Source organism: Rhinatrema bivittatum, chromosome 6 (assembly GCF_901001135.1).
Source record: "Rhinatrema bivittatum chromosome 6, aRhiBiv1.1, whole genome shotgun sequence".
Taxonomy (NCBI): domain Eukaryota; kingdom Metazoa; phylum Chordata; class Amphibia; order Gymnophiona; family Rhinatrematidae; genus Rhinatrema; species Rhinatrema bivittatum.
In genome coordinates this window covers 165631713-165652233 of record NC_042620.1, presented here as the reverse complement: position 1 = coordinate 165652233, position 20521 = coordinate 165631713, and the positions used below count along the sequence as shown (strand labels likewise).

Here is a 20521-nt window from a genome sequence, read left to right as displayed (position 1 = left end):
TATAGGAGTCATTAAGAACCCAAAATACAGTTTGGATGATAACACTTAAAGTTTTTTGGTGTTAGGAAATAATGTTGTTATCTAGCAATACTTGATATGCTTTGGCATATTGGTGGAGATGTGTGGCATGAAAAATAACTGTTGAAATCCCATCTACAAATATAGAGATCTATATTTAAAAGCATTTAGTTGCTAACTCAGAAGTTATCCAGCTAAATTAATATTTGGGGACATATCCGGCTAAATTCTAGCTGGCTAATATGTTTGGCAGCTAGAATTTAGCTGGATAAGTTAGGGGCATTCCAGGGGTGTAACTGGGAAGAGTTGAGTTAGCTGGCTTAGTTAATCGGCTAACTCTATTCAAAGTTAGTTGGATGTCTTAGCCAGCTGTCTGGTTGGGCCACAGAGATGTTCTAAAGTTAGCTGACTACAGTTAGCTGTCTAACTATCAGCTCGATACTGTAAGGCCGCGGTAGAAACAGTGCGGCAGTGTCAGGCGCACCCTTCCTCCCCGCACGCACAGTTCTCTTCACTTAGCGCCCGATACTCTCTTCTAATTGCATGCAAATACATGCCGCGGCTGCGAAGCCTTAGGCAAGCGTTAGGACCGCGCAACCCATTTTACTGTATAGAGCGCCTATACAGTATCCTGGGTTTGCGGGCCTAACGTTTCACGGCCGCGCTGGTATCTGTTATTTCAAATGTCATTTCAAATGACATTTGAAATGACAGGTACCAGATGTTCCCCGATGCTCAGCAAACTTTCCCCCAGCCCCCGCTTACCTGCCCTGGCCCCGTCCGGTCTCCGGTCCAGCCCGTCCGGTCTCCGGTGCAGCCCGTCCGGTCTCCTGCAGCCCCGTCCGGTCCCCTCCTCCTGAAGCAAAAAAACCCCCCAAAAAACCAAAAAAGTAGCAAGGCTCGGGCCTGCTACGGTAGTCCCTTCTCCCTTCTCCTCTCCGTGCGATTCTCCTCCGTGCGATCCTCCCCTTCCCTCCTCTCCGTGCGATCCTCCCCTCCCCTCCTCTCCGTGCGATTCTCCCCTCCGTCCCTTCTCCCCTCTCCTCTCCGTGCGATTTCAGCGCTCAAGGCAGTCACATGCCGTGACTGCCTTGAGCGCTGAAATCGCACGGCATTTCATCCAGGCAGAGGGAGCCGGCCTGCCTGGATGAATGCACGGCAGTGAAGGAATGGCCGGGCGATTTCAGCGCTCAAGGCAGTGAGCGCTGAAATCGCACGGCCATTCATCCAGGCAGAGGGAGCCTCTGCCTGGTTGAATGCACGGCCCCCGTCGGAATGGATGCCCGTGCGATTTCGGTAGTCACGTGACTTGCTACAGTCACGTGACTACCGAAATCGCACGGGCATTCATTCCGGCGGGGGCCGTGCATTCAACCAGGCAGAGGCTCCCTCTGCCTGGATGAATGGCCGTGCGATTTCAGCGCTCAAGGCAGTCACGGCATGTGACTGCCTTGAGCGCTGAAATCGCACGGCCATTCCTTCACTGCCATGCATTCATCCAGGCAGAGGGAGCCGGAGGCCGTTTTCGCCGCTGGCTCCCTCTGCCCGGATCCCGCCGCCCGTCTGAGACTATCGCGCGTCCACCCGCCCCCGCCGCCGCCGCTTGGAACAGGCGCCCACCCGCCCGCGGCCTAGATTTTACACGCGACCACTCGCTCCCCGGCTCCCGCCGCCGCCCGCCTGGACCCACGCGGCCCTCCGACAGGTATTTAAAAATTTTTATTTTTTTTTCTGACAGGTTTTTATGTGTCCCACAGCATTACATTTTCTCGATCATCTCTGTATCACTTTTTTTTTATTGTGTTTTATTGTGTTTCAGTATTTTAAGTGGTGTCGATGGGTTTGCTACAAGACTCACAGTCCTAACACCTACTAGGGGGAGGCGGTAAACTAACACGTTAAGGCCGCGGCAAAACAGCGGGTTACTAAGGAGATAATATCAGCGCCCGTTACAGTATCGGAGGGGAATAGCTAATTCCATTATACAGCTAATTCGTTCATTTACACATCATCTACATGCTGGGTGCGGAAAGGGTTATATGTCTATTTTAGGAAGCGCTAAGGACGCGTGAAACTGGAGACTGTATCGCTGGATGGCCTTACTCGTCTGTATTGTGCGCTCCCAGCACGTTACAGATGGGAAATCTTCAACCGCACGTTACTGTATCGACCTGTTTGATAGCCTGATGTATTTAAAGTTCAGCTGCACTATTGAATATACCTCCAAAGTAAGCTCAATAAGTTTATATGACTAATTTTGATATCTGGACTTTGTCTGAATATGGACCTCATAATGTGCTTAGGTTCACCAAATGGTGTCTGTCTGTCAGGCACTAGAGGATTGTGCATGTGCACCCCACCAACCACTAACGAGCATGTACAACTCATAAATTATCATATTATCCCAATATAGGCCTAGGTTTCGCCAAGTAATAGGCTTTTTCAAGGGATTTCCATATATTGCACCAAAAGATTCCCTTCTTTTAAAGCCATCACACTGGAAAATGTCCATTCATTTATCTTTAAATGTGACGCCTTTCTGCTTTCCCGCATACTTCATCTACAGTCTATTAATCATGCCACAGTATACATTTTATAACAGAACCAAATAAAAGATTTATATAAAAGCATGGTAGTAGGGTGATTGGGTTTATTACGTATATTTTGGAAATATTTTCTATTTATACCTAAAAATTAGGGAAGTGCAAGTAACATTTTTTTGCTATATATATAGGGTGGCAACTCTGGTGCTGGAGTGCCACAAACAGATGTTTTTTTTTTACAAGATATCCACAATGAAGATGCATGAGCTACATCTGCATTCAGTGGAGATACTGCATGCCAGTATACCTCATACTCGTTGTAGATATTTTGAAAACGCTGATCTATAATACGCTAAAATGCCTCAGATGACATCTGTCTTTTGGAGAAGTAGTAGGCGTGATATCCAATCATCAAAAGATAATCAACAGGTAATGTGGAAGGATAAAATTATTATAAATATCCATACAGTTCATCAAGTGTTTGTAACAGCTTTATTCAAAGAAATGAGAAGGGTGTCAGCATATATCTTGTATAAAGGTGTATCTGGAGGGAACCTAACAACATAATTAAATACAGAAACAAAGTATCAAAAAATGGACATAAGACATCTGAAATAATAAACAGTATAGAAACAGCATTATAAATACCCCATCGGCTTACTCAGACTTTTAGAAGCACTCTAGACACTCAAGGTTTGGTAAACACTGTAATTTGAATTAACCCCCCCACCCATTTTAAGGAGGGAAAGACTTCAGATGCTAAATGCTAGTGAAACATCACTGATTTGGTAAAGGGCAAAATCATGAGTTAAAAATCCTCCTTATTTTTTGTGGTGCTGTGCCTATCCAACTTGGTTAATTTTTTTTATTGTCAATATACTTTTTTTATTTTTAAATGTTTTCTAATATAAAAAATCTGGAAGCAGGGCAATTCAGTTTTTAAGTGGAGCCTTCAATTCAAGTGTACAATGCCAAAACAAAATTACTTAGCTTATTCTTAGTTGATCAGTTCCCATTGTAGAAAAAGTTTTTAAGACCATTCGTTTCTCACAATGTGTACAAAAATCTCTGACCTGGCCAGTGTTTCGCCATTAGTGACTGCTTCAGGGAGAACAGCTTATATTCCTACGGCTTCAAAACACTTCCTAAAATGAAACGTTTTGTGTCATTAGTTTATTTTTGCACCAATAACCTCATTTCATTTTGGTAAACAGTGTGTTAAATCTGATAGAAAGTAAAAAATAAAAAATAAGAATTAAGATTTCATCAATAAGTATTTGAACAATATATTCAGGATATTGAAAATATCTATCAGATATAGCAAACACATCGGGTCATTTATCTTTTTGTGATAGGGCCCTAACAAGCGCGATAATGGCCTAATGCACACAATAAATACTGCAATGCAAATGCGTATGCAAATATACAATTGAGTGTGCAAGTGGGAGGAGAGTGAGAGGAGTAAATGCAAAAGAGGGTCTTCTACTGCTTCCCGCAGCCGATTAATGCACAGGAATGTGGGATTTAACTTTAGAAATAACTGCACCTATTTTTTTTTGGCGGTATGGGGAAAAACATTTTATCGCTTGCATTCGGCCATTACCGAGTTTCGCGGCTATTACTGTGCATGATAATTTGGAGCCTTCTTGCAAAGACACCTACCAGGGCCTCTTGGGCCAATAAAAACAGATGTTCCCACCTGGCCTGCCTTCCTAGACGCATTATGTTTGTGGCAGGTTTACTTGTGAAGGGATAATGGATGCTTGAGGGGGATCACCATGGACAACAAGAAGAGGAAGAAGAAGACCAAGAACAACCAGAACAGGAAAGGGAATATCCAGCTCCTTGTCAGGAAGCCCCAGCACCCGTGCGTGAGCCACTGGCCCCACAGGGAGAGCGTCGGGGCACACAACAGTGTTTGCCACGCAGGCAGCCACAGCACAGGAGATACAGGGAGCACATCTTTCCTCCACGAACCTCTTTGCTGGGCATGCCAGAAGATTATGTGGTAAACAGGTATTGCCTTACCTTTCGGGCTATCATGGAATTATATGATGAAATCAGAGGGGATCTGGATCCGATCATGGAACGGTCTCACGCTATACCTAGCCTCACAAAACTATTGGCCACCCTGCATTTCCTGGCATCTGGCTCCTTCCAAACGACAATAGGGTAGTTGGGGGAATGTCCCAAAGCACTTTTTCCCGCTGTCCTGGCCATAAAGGATGTATTTGACTGCATTGATCGCTACATAGTATTCCCTCAGGACAGGCAGCACTTGATGGATATCAAGAGAGCCTTTTATGCCATAGCACAATTTCCAAATGTTGTAGGAGCTATCAACTACACTCTCATAGTCATCATCCCACCGCGTGGATCTACTGCAATAGAAAGCTCTACCACTCCATCAATGTGCAAGTGGTCTGTGACGCACAACTGTGCATCCTGGATGTCATCACCAGGTACCCGGGAACCATGAACAATTCCTTTATATTTAGACAGTTGGGTCTCTTTGAAGGTTTTTTTTTTGGATGGCCTTTACGGTGACAGTTGGCTTTGTAGGTATGACACATGCTTCTTTTACTAATTATTCTCTGGCTGTGTATTTCCATCAACTGGCTGGGACAAGGGGGGCTGTGGGGGAGATTACAGCCTTGATTACCTGCCAAATGGCTTGTACTGTTAGGCGTACATGCCAGAGTGCTAGGGCCTGCCTTTCTCTTTACATGCTGGAGAGGCCTACTAATGTTGTGTGGCCACACAATGTAATTGCCACCAAGCTTTGTGAGTGGGCAGCCACTACACACTTTCAAAGGCTTCACTTAAAACGTTTGTCCTTTCTAAGCCTCCTATTTCCAGCTGTAGAAATGTGTTTGCTTACTCACATTCTTTTAGTATCCCTGCTGCTGGTACTCTCAGATCCTGTATGGCCGGTTAGTCATCAGTCAGCGAGGATCTCAACCGCAGTTTGTCTTGACCTTTACACTGGTAAAACAAAATCTGCGGCATGCACTTTATTTGCACTAGCATATTCACTGTCAAGTCAGAACAATGTGTATCTGGGGAGGACATACAGCGAGCAGCCTGGGACTTGCACTATCATCCCAGGGACGAAGCTTTTTTTTGTAGCAGCTGTGAGGTACAGCTCCATGGTTTGATGACTGCTTCAAACTGGTATGCTTTGCTTCTTTATGAGTGACAGGCACACCGTTAGTAGGAACTCCACATGCAGTTAACCATTCAGGAAGAGCTGACACAGAATGCACGAGTCCTATACTGCTCATATACTTACAACAAATAAAGTGACATGGACTTAGGGTAGGGAAACAGTATTTGAAGGGTCTAGCTAACATAGAGGTAACCTTACACTGTCTTATAACATGCTGTGGCTTGCCATAGATATGTATAACTCACGGTGAAATGAATGATTAAGCTATTCTGTGTTTGCTGCAGGAGATTTGGGATATGGTTGTTGGACCTGGCTTCACACTCCTGTTGCTATTCTTAACATACCAGCTGAGATGAGGTACAACAAGGCCTTATGTTCAACTCGCTGTGTCATAGAACACACTTTCAGAGTTCTCAAAAGTAGATTTTGAAGTTTGGACAAAATGGGTTGAGCTTTAATGTAGGCACCACCCAGAGTAGCGTATATAGTGCTGCCATGCCGTGTATTCCATAATCTCACCTTACATCATGATCTACCAATAGAGATACTTCAGGATCTACCCCAGAATCTACCATGTCCACCTGCAGAAGGTCAGGATACCAAACTGGTGGCAGCCAGCTTCGCAAAGCCTGATACAATGCTCTTTGCCTGTTAACAATCAACTACCCCTTCCCCTTCCATGTAAGAGTGCCAAGCAGAGTGTTTGCATCAGCTCTCCTCCTGACAATCTTTCTTTTACTCAAGCTTCTTCTGTATGGCATCAGTTAGCCTGGTCCCAAACAGCAACAGCAGCAGCCCTGTAGACTGCTTTTGGCCTGTGGCCATTCTATATGCAATACAACTCCCTCACTTCTCCTCAGTTGTCATATGGCAGGTGACACTATGTTCCAGCAGCCTGAAAGTTGATGACCTATTTGGTGTAGTGTGAACCATAAAAAGGGTTGGGTACACTTAGCATTTTAGCTGTAGTGAAGACACAAGTAACGGGGCCCAAGGTAAAGTTTTGTGTGGTGATGACTGAAAATTCCACTTAACACCACACAAGCTTGACATGTTCAAAATGTACTTTCTGGCCCTGGCCCTGGCCCCTGCAGCTGCACATTTCAGCTCACTATTGATGAACAAAACCTCAGATTTTAGTAACTGTTCAAGTAGACTTCTGAGAAAAGAGTGATGTCATGAGAGCATTCAGGCCCAGAGCCAGAGAGAAGGCCCATTGTTAGGTCGGAGGTGATATATCCTCACAATGGAAGCGGGCAATGGTTTGTTATAGCTGCACTATGACAGGCAGATAGCTACACCACTGATTGGGCCCCCACAGAGTGAAGACATAGCTGCTGTGCGTGTAGCCAAACATTTTTACACCAGTTGTACCAGACAACATATGGAGCTGAACACTAGCTACTTACCGGCCATCTCACATACAGTCCCACATACCCAATACTTAGCTAACAGTATGTTGAGTGAAGAAGGCAAGAGGATCCAAGAGTGACGTTCCACAGTAATGAGCTTCAGGTTTAGTTCTTCCTGTCTTCCTTGGGTGCACACACTGAACTTTCATTTGTATGTCCTAGGCCATATGGTCATGCCTGGCAGATAAGTGCCTAGTTGTAACTTGCAAAGGTACACTAGTATGCAAGGGCATGTGGAGGCCTCACCTCAGCCCTTAAGGGGTGCCGCAAGGTTCATCACTTTCACCCACGCTCTTTAATGTCTACCTGTTACCACTATGTCAATTTCTTACAAAATTAAGCCTGAAACACTTCCTTTTCACAGACGACGTACAGATCGTGATTCCCATAAAAGAAACAATCTCTAAAACTATGGAATACTGGGACAGTTGCTTACTAGAAATCAAACTTCTCCTCACCAGCCTAAACCTCGTACTCAATGCTTCGAAAACGGAATTCCTGCTCATTTCACGGAAAACAACAACACACTTCCAAATCCACCCACACCCCTTCAAACAGCCCACGTAAGAGATCTAGGCGCTATCTTAGACAACCGTCTCAACCTCAAAACATTCATTAACCAAACCACTAAAGATTGCTTCTACAAATTACATATTCTGAAAAGAATTAAACCACTATTCCACGCTCAGGACTTTAGAACAATCTTGCAAGCAATAATCTTTTCCAAACTAGATTATTGCAACTCATTACTACTAGGCCTCCCAGCTTCTTATACCAAACCCCTACAAATGGTTCAAAACTCCGCAGCCAGAGTCCTTACAAATTCCAGGAAAATGGACCACATCTCCCCTATCCTCAAAAACCTCCATTGGTTACCGATCCACTATAGAATCATGTACAAATCCATCAACCTCATATACAAGACTATCAACCAACACACGCAACTCGATCTACAAATACCACTTAAAAAATACACTTCCGCCAGACCCATCAGGGAATACTACAAAGAGTCACTCCAAATTCCAAATGCCAAAACCTATCAACATAAATCCTTGAGTCTCAGAGCCTTCTCTTCAGCAGGTCCAGCTCTGTGGAACTCTGTCCCACCTGATTTGAGACAGGAGTCATGCTCTCTAACATTTAAGAAAAGACTAAAAACTTGGCTTTTCAAAAAAGCATTTCCAAGCCTTGAATGAAACCTCCACTCACCAACAAAAACTCGTATGCAATAATTGGATCTAAATAAGAATCCACCTACCATAAACTTACACTCATCATTACCTGCTGAGTTTTATCATATCATTACCATTCACTACTGTGTCATATTTATTCTCTTGGTTACTTATTTTACAGTTTCATATTTGTGTACTGTCACATTTATTCACATAGGCTTATTTATTTACTCTGCTATACTATTACATTAATTGGATGAAATGTAAATATTGCATTGTTCAATTTCTCCCCTCTTCCAGTTCCAAGTTAATTTTCCCTGTTTTATTGTAACTTTCTCACACCCTGTAATTGATTCACTGTATTTAAAGTTCACAGTTTTATTGGGAATATTGCTTATTACGTTACGCTATGCTTTACACACATTGTTATTTGTAAACCGGGTTGATGTGATGCCTGTCATGAAACTCGGTATAATAAAAATAATAAATAAATAAAACCACACAATGATAAAACATAACCAGAAAATGTATATTTCTAACCTGTGACCAGTTTATTACTGAACAAATCTAGTCAACAGATTCAGAGCAAGTCAACGTTTTTAGTAATCACATTTTGCAAGGACAAGATAGTAAATAGCACATGACATTGTAAATGAAGTGAACAGCACATTGTGCGTAGACTGGTATGTACTTTGTTAGAAATGGCATCATTACATATAAAGACTTTGCATCTTATCCTTTTTGCACAATCATGATTACAGCAAAGAACATAGAAAGCTGAAGTGGTACCCTAATAGCTACAGTACAGCTCTAAAGTTAGAGCTAATAGCAGTAGAACTATGTGCTGTTAACCAAAAGGCCCCAGACAGTCCCTGTTGAAAGAATACACTCAAGGGGATAGCCCGAGGGCCAAGGCAGCAGAGTTCAGCAAGAAGGCAGCAGGACTAGGACCAAAGAGCACAGCATGGAGTCAGATGACCAGGACCAAAGAGCACAGCATGGAGGCAGGTGCCCCATGAGAAGACAGCAGCATGGAGGTAGGAGCCCCAGGAGAAGACACAGCAGCATTGGCGCATGAGACCCAGGAGAAGACACAGCAGCATGGAGGTGGCAGCAGACTCAGATGATGAGAAACCAGCATCAGGAGCAGCAGATGAGATATGATGAGGCAGCAGCAGGTTGAGATGAGATGAGACACCAGCATCAGGAGCAGAAGGTGAGACATGCAGCTGAACCATGACTGGACACAGTATCAATGAGGCTGGAGTATGAGCAGATCCTAGAGGAGGGCATTAGAAGTAGGCTGCAAGACTACAGTAGCACAATTAAACCATCGCTATCATCAAGTGGGCACAGGAACACTGAAGCCAGGATAGGCCCAACAAGCTTCTTCCTTCTAGTCGGCACAGGAGCTCTGAAGTTAGGATGGGCTCAACAGGCTTCTTCCATGTAGTCAGCACAGGAACTCTCTACAGAGGCCTGGCAGGCTTATCCTACAAGTCTTGTTTTTCAGCCTTAGATGCCAGGCGTTTGGGGGCTTCATGGGCCTTTGCCATGCCTTGACTTGCCACATGGGAGTAGCATGTTCTTGGGGGGGGGTCCTCCCCCTCAGTCATCTGTCGGAACGGGGACTGCTGCATGGTGTTGAGTACTGTGATGCTGGGGAAGGCACAGGTGCTAGCTCTGGAATTCTTTGGAGAATGTGTGCCATGACGGCAGTGAAATTATTTTTAGATGTTGCCATGGTAGTGAGACCCTGTCCCTATATTGCCGTCAGGGCACTCAGGGCCTGGGTGTACCCATTGACAGCCCTCCTGAGGCGCACTAGCTCTGCCCGTATTTGGTGTAGCTGCACATGGCTCCTTTTCAGCAAATCCAGCTGCTCCTATATGGAGGCCAGTGTTGTTTATGGTGCTGCTGGGAGTGCTGGGGAAGGAACTGGTGCTGGTGGCACAGCTGTTGCTGTGGATGGAACTGGTGCTATGCTCATCATGTTGCAAGATGAGGTTTCAGCCTCCAGAAGGGGCATGAGGGGGCTGGTGGTCTGGTCTGCCTCGTGCTGGCAATGTGGTGTGCTGGAATGAGGTTACGCTGCCTGAACTGTGTCCCATTGCAGGCTGGGTTCATCCATTAAACCAGAGAGATTCAAACTGACATTCACCAGGCTTGCTGAGCCCAGGACATCTAGGAACGGGTTGTGATGCTGCTGCTGCTGCTACTCCTTCTCCTCCTCACTGCACTGGGTCTCTGCATCCATAAGCAAGGGTGCAATTAACATTCCAGCCTTGCCACTTGTCTCTGGGGCTTGATGGCTGGGACTGGCAGAGTCATGGACGAGAGCTGTTAAAACAAAGAAGTAGACATAAGGACACACATGGAACATTTGGCATGACATGCACACTTTGCATCTCAAAGAATGTTAGCACATTATGCCAAATAATGTGCACAACTGTAGCAGCCTTGCCATTAACAGCTGAGGTGAACTTATAGAGTCTGGCTCACATGGTGTCTAGCCGCTCAGCCTTGCCCTCGAACATGTCCAGTCTCAGCCACTGAATGAGGTGCGCCTGCATGAATGTGAGGACAATTGGGCCGGAAATACTTGTTGCGGCTGCTGACCTTCATTTTTAATTGTGCTTTTCTGTGCTGGTACTTCTGGGCCACCTGTTCAGCACTGCTCTGGACACCGCTCTGCCTTGATATTGCCTGTGCAGTGGTGTGCCAGATCTGGCCCTTTGATGCCTTAGAGGTCCTGGATGCATGGTTTCCAAAAAGGAAGGGGTAATGCTTGATGACATCAGCAATAATCATCTCATTGTCCTGGATGCTGAACTTGAGAGCCCTCAGCCGAGGGCATCTTGCTGCTAGGCTGCCAGCATGGGGTGTGACTTCCCCTTCCAGAGAGGTGCCCTCCCTTTCCTTGCTCTCACTCCCACTCCCCTCCCTTCTTCCCCCTCCTGTCCCTGCCCTGCAAACTCTATTCCCCTCTGCCCTCTCTCTCTATCCCTAGCCTACCGTCCTCCCTCCATCCTCACCTACCTAACCTCTTCCCCCTCCCACCTCCTCCTATCCCTTCTCTCCCACCTCTCTCTACTCCTGTCCCTGTCCCTATTCCTACTCTTATTCCTCCTTCCCTTAGGATTCCTGCCCTCATCCTCTCTCCTCCTTTCCTCCCTCCTCTCCTCATGCCTTTCCTCTCTCTCTACACCTCTCACGCTCCATCCTCTTCACAACTACCACTCCTCTACACTCCTCCTCCACATTCCTCATCCAAACACCTCCTCCATCCTCTCCACATACCTCTTCACTCCTCCACACAAAAAGACCAACAGACAAATGTGGCAAACAAACAAAAACTTTCACACACACAAAATGACAACGGAGACCAAGGAAAAGGGAAACAGATTATAACACAAAACAGGACAACTCACTCAGTAATCCTATGAAAAGCTCCAACTATTTCCAAAAACTCCTAACCTCCTCTTTCCTGCTTCTGACACACCCTCAAAGAGGCAGCTACAGGAAGTGTGTATATATCTAACCAAAATATTGTGCAAGGTGCATAAAACAATGCGAGACGTAGCTAATAGCATGCCCTGCGGCTAATGATGCAAGAAGCGCTGATGCATCGTGGAACGTGCTAACATAGCGCACAACGTGATAACGTAGTGTGTGATGTGACAATGTTGCTCGCAACGCAGAAATTACCTATGCGATGTGGGAGCAGGGAGATTATCCTAACCACACCTCTTTTTATCACAGTTGCTGTTTCTGCTATAATTATAGCATACTGATAAATCTAGGGGATAGTTTATAAATAAAGATCATCCAACAGATAGTCTCTGTAAACACAGGGACAAAGGAAAAGATTAGGAAAGCACAAAAAAAATTATATTAGGATTTCCTGGCATCGGGCTGCTAATGCAATAGTTTGATGGTGAAAGTAAAAGTAAGAGGCATGTAGCAAGAGACTCCCTAAGTACAGTGTTCACAAGACTGGTCAAGATGTAAGGTTGCATGACAAAATACCTATCATTAGTAAACGATGACAGTGGGCTCAGAAACTATAAAAGTACTTAAAACAGCAGGAGATGGAGGATGACAGTAAGGTTAAACTCACTATTGTTGACTGGCGTCCACTGTTCAGCTGACACGGGCAAAAAGGATTTGCAAGGGAACGATCATACTGAGAGCAGTTAAAACTAAAAACAATGCAAAGAGAAAAGTCACTTGGTAACAGCTGTCATTCAGAGGAAGGGCTGCCCAAATGCTGATGTCAGAAGGGAATCCATGACATCTGCAAATATGATGTGAGCCTGAAGATGACAGTTTAAGAAACTAAAATAAAGGATGAAAAAGCAAAAGTAAGGATGCTGCTGGTACAAAGAAGAAATAAAAAACAGTGACAATCAGCCAATATATAGAGGCTGCCTTTCAAAGACTAAAATTAAATGAGCAGTTATCATGAAGAGTCTATCTTAGGGCAAAAAAAAAGGGGGGGGGGGAAGGGGGAAGAACGGGGCGGTGGTTGGAGTGGAAGAAAGGGGCAAGAGGAGAGAAGAGAGCAAGGTAATGGGGAAAGGGGAAGGAAAAGAGGAAGGGAGAGAGGAAAAGGTCAGATTGCAGCTCATAAGTGATGAGGCACAAACGGTTATTTATAAGAAAGTTTTAACAAACAGAATTTTATGCCAGAAGTATGTAAAAAAATGTATGTTATAAAAAGAAAATGCTGACCACTCAGTACTGACATTTAGACCTTGTGGAGAGACAGTGTCAAGTGTATGGATCCATCTTTGCTGCTGTTGAATTAATCTCCGAGAGAAGTCTCCACCATGGGGGACAGGTAACAATTATATGTTGAAAATCTAGCCAATGCTTGACTAATGGTGCATTGTCTTTACGTAATTGAAGGCAGGAGCATTGTCCAGATATGTGTGTGTGAATGTTATGTATGGTTTTGCCCACATAAAGAAGTGCATAGGGACAAAAAAAGATGTAAACAACTCCAGATGTGGAACAAGTGGAGCTAAAATGAAAAGTATAAAGTTGATTGGACACAGGATGTTTAAATTCAGTTAATTCAAAGAATGAGAGCAGGCTTTACAGTGGCCACAAGGAGTATGCCCACAGGGGGTAGGAACAATAGAGAGTCAGGTTACAAGATCAGAGGAAACAAACAGGTCACGTACGTTGTGTCCACGTTTGAAAGCAAATTGTAGGTGTTTCTGGAACACTTGATGTGATTGCAAGCAAGACCAATAGTGATGGATAATTGCACATATGTACCGACTAACTGGAGAGTAGAGCATAATGCAAGTTACAGCATTCTCAGGGGTAGGAGTTGATTTGACAAAAATCATTGAGATTCTAGGCTCTTTGGACATTGTAGTTTGACAAAATGCAAGTCACGATTGACATAAAGTGCTCGTTTGAAGGCTCTTTTGACAGCTTCATTAGGGTAGTAGCCATGTTGCAAAAAGTTCTGAAACATAATCTGTACTTGGTTAATAAACTCATCCCATGTAGTGCAGAGATGGCGTAAATTAATGAACTGGCCAATGGGAATGTTATCTTGAAGGTGTCGTGGATGGCAACTTTTATATGCTAATAATGTGTGTTTGTCCATAGGCTTCCTATAGATAGATGTGAAAAACTGACCATCTATAAATGAGATCTTAATATCCAGAAAAGAAACAGTAAAGGAGTGAATTGAAGCTGAAAAGCGTAGTTGTGGGTTACAGTTCAGCCAGTCTAGAAACATGTAAAACTGAATTTCAGTGCCCTCCCAGATTATTAAAATTTGTTTGCGTTATATCGATGATACATTTTTAAAGGGCCAAAAAAATGAATGATACAATGTTTTGGTCTCAAAATCAGTGATATAGAGACAAGCAATGTCGGGGGCCTTGGTGGCCCCAACTGCTGTATCTTTGATCAGTTGGTATATGGTCCCATTGAAAGAGAAGAAGTTTTGGGTCTGTGTTAGGCGAGTAAAGGTAATCAAAAAGGGTATCAGAGATTTCGGAATGTTTTTACAAGTTTGAAGTGCAGAGTGGACATTGGACATACCCTTGTTTTGGGGAATATTTATATACAAGGATTCAAGATCCATGGTTACCAAAAGAATACATGATGTAAATAATGGTAAATGATTAATCAATGTGATCAAGTGCCCAGAGTCATGCACATAGGATCGAGCTAAGGGGACTAATGATCTAAAAAAATAGTCCACTAAGCAAGACAAAGTTTCTAAAAGAGAGCCTATGCCTGAAACAGTTGGTTTCCCTGGGGGGTTGATCAACGATTTATGGACTTTAGGAAGAATATAAAAGGTACGTTTGTGATAATGTGATTCTATCAGAAACTGGGCTTCACATGTTATAAGATGAGCATCCAAATTCTCAGTAACTAAATCAGAAATTTGCTGACACAGCGAAAGTGTGACAATGGTAAATAATAGGTACTGTCCGAGAGTTGTCTCTCCATCTCAGATATGTACTTAGCCATATCCATGAGAACAATGCCTTTCCCCTTGACAGCAGGTTTCACTATAATGGAAGCTCAGACAAAAGAGACCTTAAGGTATAACAATCAGACTTAGTGATGTTCTGAAAAATATATTCGCAAACCATTGTATCAAACATGACAAGCTTTTCAAACAATGTTATCAAAGAGTCTGCAGGATCCGGTGGGTCCCATGTAGACTTACAGTAAACCCTGGCGCAATCAAGATTAGAAGGTATAGTGGAGAAAATTGGACTTGCTTGCAACCTCATCCAGTATTCCAGAAACCTACAATTTGTTTTCAAATGTGGACACAACCTACATGACCTGCTTGTTTCCTCTGATCATGTAACCCTGTACACTTCTTTATGTGGGCAAAACCATACATAACATCCGCACACGCATATTTGAAGATTGCTCTTGCCTTCAACTACGTAAAGACAATGCACCAGTACTCAAGCATTGGCTAGATTTTCAACATACAATTGAAATTAACACTTTTTTGTAATGAGGTCTGTTACCCATCCCCTCGCGGTGGAGGCTTCTCTTGGAGATAAATTCAATGAGAGCAAAGATGTCAAGTGTATGGACACTTTATGTCCATACGCTTGACACTGTCTGCCCACAAAGTCTAAATATCAGTATGGAATGGTCAGCATTTTTTAATATACATTTTTTTAATGTACTTCTGGCATAACATACTGTTTGCTATAACTTTGTTCTACATGACCTTTTGTGTTTTGTCACGAGCTGCAATCTGACTTTAAGTTCTCCCTTCCCCCTTTCCTTCCCTTTTCCCTTTTCCCTGTTCCCTTGCTCCTTTCTCTTCCCTTTCCCCTTCCCCTCCTCCTCCTCCTTCCCCTGCCCCCTCCCCTTTTTTTTGCCATAAATTAGTTTTCTTCTTGATAAATTGCTCTTTTACATTTAGTCTTTGAAAGCAGCCTCTGAATGGGCAGAATTTCACTAATTTTTATTTCTTCTTTGTATCAGCAGATTCCTTACTTTTGCTTTTTCAATCTTTATTTTTTATTTGTATTTCTTAAACTGTCATCTTCAGGCTGTACATCATGTTTGCAAACAGGGATTCCCGATCGTTCCCTTGCAAATCCTTTTTGCCCGAGTCAGCGGAACGGTGGATGCCTGTCAATGATAGTGAGTTTAACCTTATGGACATCCTCTACCTCCTGTTATTTAATACTTTTATAGTTTCTGAGGCCCCCTTCATTGTTTACTATGGATAGGTAGTTTGTTATGCAACCTTACATCTTGAGCAGTTTTATGCACATTGTACTTGGGGAGTTTCTTGCTACATGCCTCTTACTTTTACTCTCAACATCAAACAATATATTACTAGCCCGATGCTAGCAAATCCCTTTATACATGTATTCTTGTGCTTTCTTAATCTTTTCCTTTGTTTCTGTGTTTGGAGAGACTGTCAGTTGGAGGATTCTTGTTTATAAACTGTTGCATCTGATAGTTTTCAATATCCTGAGTATATTTTTTAAATACTTATTGGTGAAATCTTGACTCTTATTTATTTACTATCAGATTTGACACAGAGTTTACCAAACTTTTGAATGTCCAGAGTACTTCTAAAAGTCTGGGTAAGCCAGTGGAGTGTTTATAATGCTGTTTGTTTATTGTTTATTATTTCTGATGTCCTATGTCCATTTTTTTGACACGTTGCTTATGAATTTTATTATGTTGTTAGGTTCCCTCCTAATGCAGTTCTTAGGAAACAGGGGGCCTCTCACCTGTATACAATAATTTTAGGCTATAGCTGACACCCTTCTCATTTCTTTGAATAAAGCTGTTACAAACACTTGAACTGTATGGACATTTATAATACTTTTATCCTTCTACATTACCTGTTGATATGTCTTTTGGAACCATGCTAGTATGGCTCTGGATCTCTGGATGCAAGGGACTGATGTGGGTCATCATATGTGCATACTTTGCAAAGAGAGTGAACCAGTGTTTTCTTTGCAAAGCCATGTGACCGGAGGCAGATGAGCAACACCAAGAGGTTTGGAACTGGATTTAGGTGTGGAACCTGGCATAGATAAGGAGGCATAGGAAGAGGCAACACGGAAGGATCTGAAGGCTGTCTTCCATGCTGCCTAGAGTTTGAAGGAAGCAGCTGTAAGAGCCTAATGAGCCAGGGCAGAACTGAGATGATGGGTTTAGGTTGGGGAGAGAGGGAAGTTGTAATGAGGCAAGGGAGGGTAAATACATCTTCTGGCAAATTTCACCGGTTGGTAACTAGTGCATTGATATTTCTACAGTTAGCTCATGCTTCTAAAGAAAAAAAATTCAATAGATGAAAAAATGGTTATGTTATTATTTATTAATCAGTTTAATGCTTTTGCCATTCCTAGACTGAAAATACACTACTCATCATATGAACCATTACTGAGGCAGCTGCATGAAAAATATGAGACTTTGTTGAGACAGAAAATGCTGACCACCCTGGAGAGAGACAGAGCAGTTGGACAGGTAAAAACTTGAGCAGTAAAATTTTATTTGAGGACAAACAGGATGGCAGTTCTTACTTATGGGTGACATAATCCGATGGAGCCTGGCATGGAAAAGTTTCTAGAACTTTAACTAAGCTTCACTGAGCATGCCCATGGCATGCTACTATATACGCATCTAACATAAGAACATAAGAACATAAGAAAATGCCATACTGGGTCAGACCAAGGGTCCATCGAGCCCAGCATCCTGTTTCCAACAGTGGCCAATCCAGGCCATAAGAACCTGGCAAGTACCCAAAAACTAAGTCTATTCCATGTAACCATTGCTAATGGCAGTGGCTATTCTCTAAGTGAACTTAATAGCAGGTAATGGACTTCTCCTCCAAGAACTTATCCAATCCTTTTTTAAACACAGCTATACTAACTGCACGAACCACATTCTCTGGCAACAAATTCCAGAGTTTAATTGTGCGTTGAGTAAAAAAGAACTTTCTCCGATTAGTTTTAAATGTGCCCCATGCTAACTTCATGGAGTGTCCCCTAGTCTTTCTACTATCCGAAAGAGTAAATAACCGATTCACATCTACCCGTTCTAGACCTCTCATGATTTTAAACACCTCTATCATATCCCCCCTCAGTCGTCTCTTCTCCAAGCTGAAAAGTCCTAACCTCTTTAGTCTTTCCTCATAGGGGAGTTGTTCCATTCCCCTTATCATTTTGGTAGCCCTTCTCTGTACCTTCTCCATCGCAATTATATCTTTTTTGAGATGCGGTGACCAGAATTGTACACAGTATTCAAGGTGCGGTCTCACCATGGAGCGATACAGAGGCATTATGACATTTTCCGTTTTATTCATCATTCCTTTTCTAATAATTCCCAACATTCTGTTTGCTTTTTTGACTGCCGCAGCACACTGAACCGACGATTTCAATGTGTTATCCACTATGACACCTAGATCTCTTTCTTGGGTTGTAGCACCTAATATGGAACCCAACATCGTGTAATTATAGCATGGGTTATTTTTCCCTATATGCATCACCTTGCACTTATCCACATTAAATTTCATCTGCCATTTGGATGCCCAATTTTCCAGTCTCACAAGGTCTTCCTGCAATTTATCACAATCTGCTTGTGATTTAACTACTCTGAACAATTTCGTGTCATCTGCAAATTTAATTATCTCACTCGTCGTATTTCTTTCCAGATCATTTATAAATATATTGAACAGTAAGGGTCCCAATACAGATCCCTGAGGCACTCCACTGTCCACTCCCTTCCACTGAAAAAATTGCCCATTTAATCCTACTCTCTGTTTCCTGTCTTTTAGCCAGTTTGCAATCCACGAAAGGACATCGCCACCTATCCCATGACTTTTTTTACTTTTCCTAGAAGCCTCTCATGAGGAACTTTGTCAAACACCTTCTGAAAATCCAAGTATACTATATCTACCGGTTCACCTTTATCCACATGTTTATTAACTCCTTCAAAAAAGTGAAGCAGATTTGTGAGGCAAAACTTGCCCTGGGTAAAGCCATGCTGACTTTGTTCCATTAACCATGTCTTTCTATATGTTCTGTGATTTTGATGTTTAGAACACTTTCCACTATTTTTCCTGGCACTGAAGTCAGGCTAACTGGTCTGTAGTTTCCCGGATCGCCCCTGGAGCCCTTTTTAAATATTGGGGTTACATTTGCTATCCTCCAGTCTTCAGGTACAATGGATGATTTTAATGATAAGTTACAAATTTTTACTAATAGGTCTGAAATTTCATTTTTTAGTTCCTTCAGAACTCTGGGGTGTATACCATCCAGTCCAGGTGATTTACTACTCTTCAGTTTGTCAATCAGGCCTACCACATCTTCTAGGTTCACCGTGATTTGATTCAGTCCATCTGAATCATTACCCATGAAAACCTTCTCCATTACGGGTACCTCCCCAACATCCGGTACCTCCGGAACCTCCACAACCTCCGGATCCTTCTTCTACTACCATCGACGATGATCCCACTTACCAGGTACGCGAGGTCCTGGACGTTCGCTTCTACAACTGCAGGTGGGAATATCTACTCGCATGGGAAGGTTGCGGCGATGAGTACAACACCTGGGAACCCAGCCGCAACATCCTGGACAAGTCCTTGTTGCAGCAGTTCCATCGTGACCACCCGGAGAAACCCGGTCCTCTCAAGAGGGGCCGTAAAGGGGGGGGGGTACTGTTGCGGTCTCTACCGCTTCCCTCTGCTAAGGGCTCAAACCCGCCTACCTCCGCTTCAGGAATCACTGCATTCCGCCCGCTCTGGAAGCCAGGGCTTCTCTCTGGAAGCCAGGGGCCTGCTCTGGAAGCCAGGGGCTTCTCTCACTCCACGTGGCGGCTGCCATTACGTGCCTGCTTCTCGTCAGTCTCGCGCATGCGTGAGGAATCCCATCTTGAGCGCTCAACTCCCGGAAGCCTGGCCCCGCCCGTGCTGCTGACGTCACGCCCAAGCCCCGATATAACCGGCGCTCAAACTCTCTCTCATCGCCTTGCAACGAGGTTCACAACTCCATAGTTGTTCTTAGTTGCGTTCCTGGTGATCTCCACATTTCCTGCTTCTGACTCCGGTTTGCTTCCGACTCCGCTTCAGCCTGTCTTGGGTGCCATGCGCGCTGGTCTTCGGCGCCGAAGACCAGCGCGCATGGCACCCAAGACACCTGTGAGCGCGATGAAGGGAAAATCTGCACGCACTGCACTGACCACATATGCGCGCATGGCGCCGACAACACTTGTCGTCACACTATTATCATAAGCACTCACATCACTACCACCACAAAAGGTCAGCAAAGAGGAGTGCAACATGGGAAGTAAGCCCTCCGACTTCTAAATCATCTCACATACCAGCTTCAAATACCTTCTCCCATACAGAGGTAATACAAATTGCTTGTTCTAACGCTTTTATAGCTTCAGAGGATTCGATGGACATGATATGCGACAAAAAACAGAAAGACCATAAAGTATCCAATACTTTACCTCACAACACTCCAATGCAACCAGATGGTCGTACAATAATGCCCCCTCATACAAAAGAGGCATTTTATCAATTGTCCCAATCCTTAGCAGGATTTTATGAATCTCTGCAGTCATCATTCAAAATGACTAATCTTGCTTCTGGCAGTTCTCCGGAACATAAAACACAGACTAATAGAGAGCAGTTGGTAGACCCTCCAACATCTCCCATAGCAAACCGACCAG

The 20521-nt window shown here is 43.7% G+C and overlaps 1 protein-coding gene across 1 annotated transcript in view; it reads left to right on the top strand.

The window, feature by feature from the left end:
* Nucleotides 1–20521, top strand: part of SPAG16 (sperm associated antigen 16) — a 1286809-nt gene that overhangs the window by 148063 nt on the left and 1118225 nt on the right. Inside the window, exon 7 of the mRNA XM_029606125.1 lies at nucleotides 17197–17314. Within this exon, the coding sequence (XP_029461985.1) occupies nucleotides 17197–17314 (118 nt within the window). The remainder of the gene's footprint in view (nucleotides 1–17196; nucleotides 17315–20521) is intronic.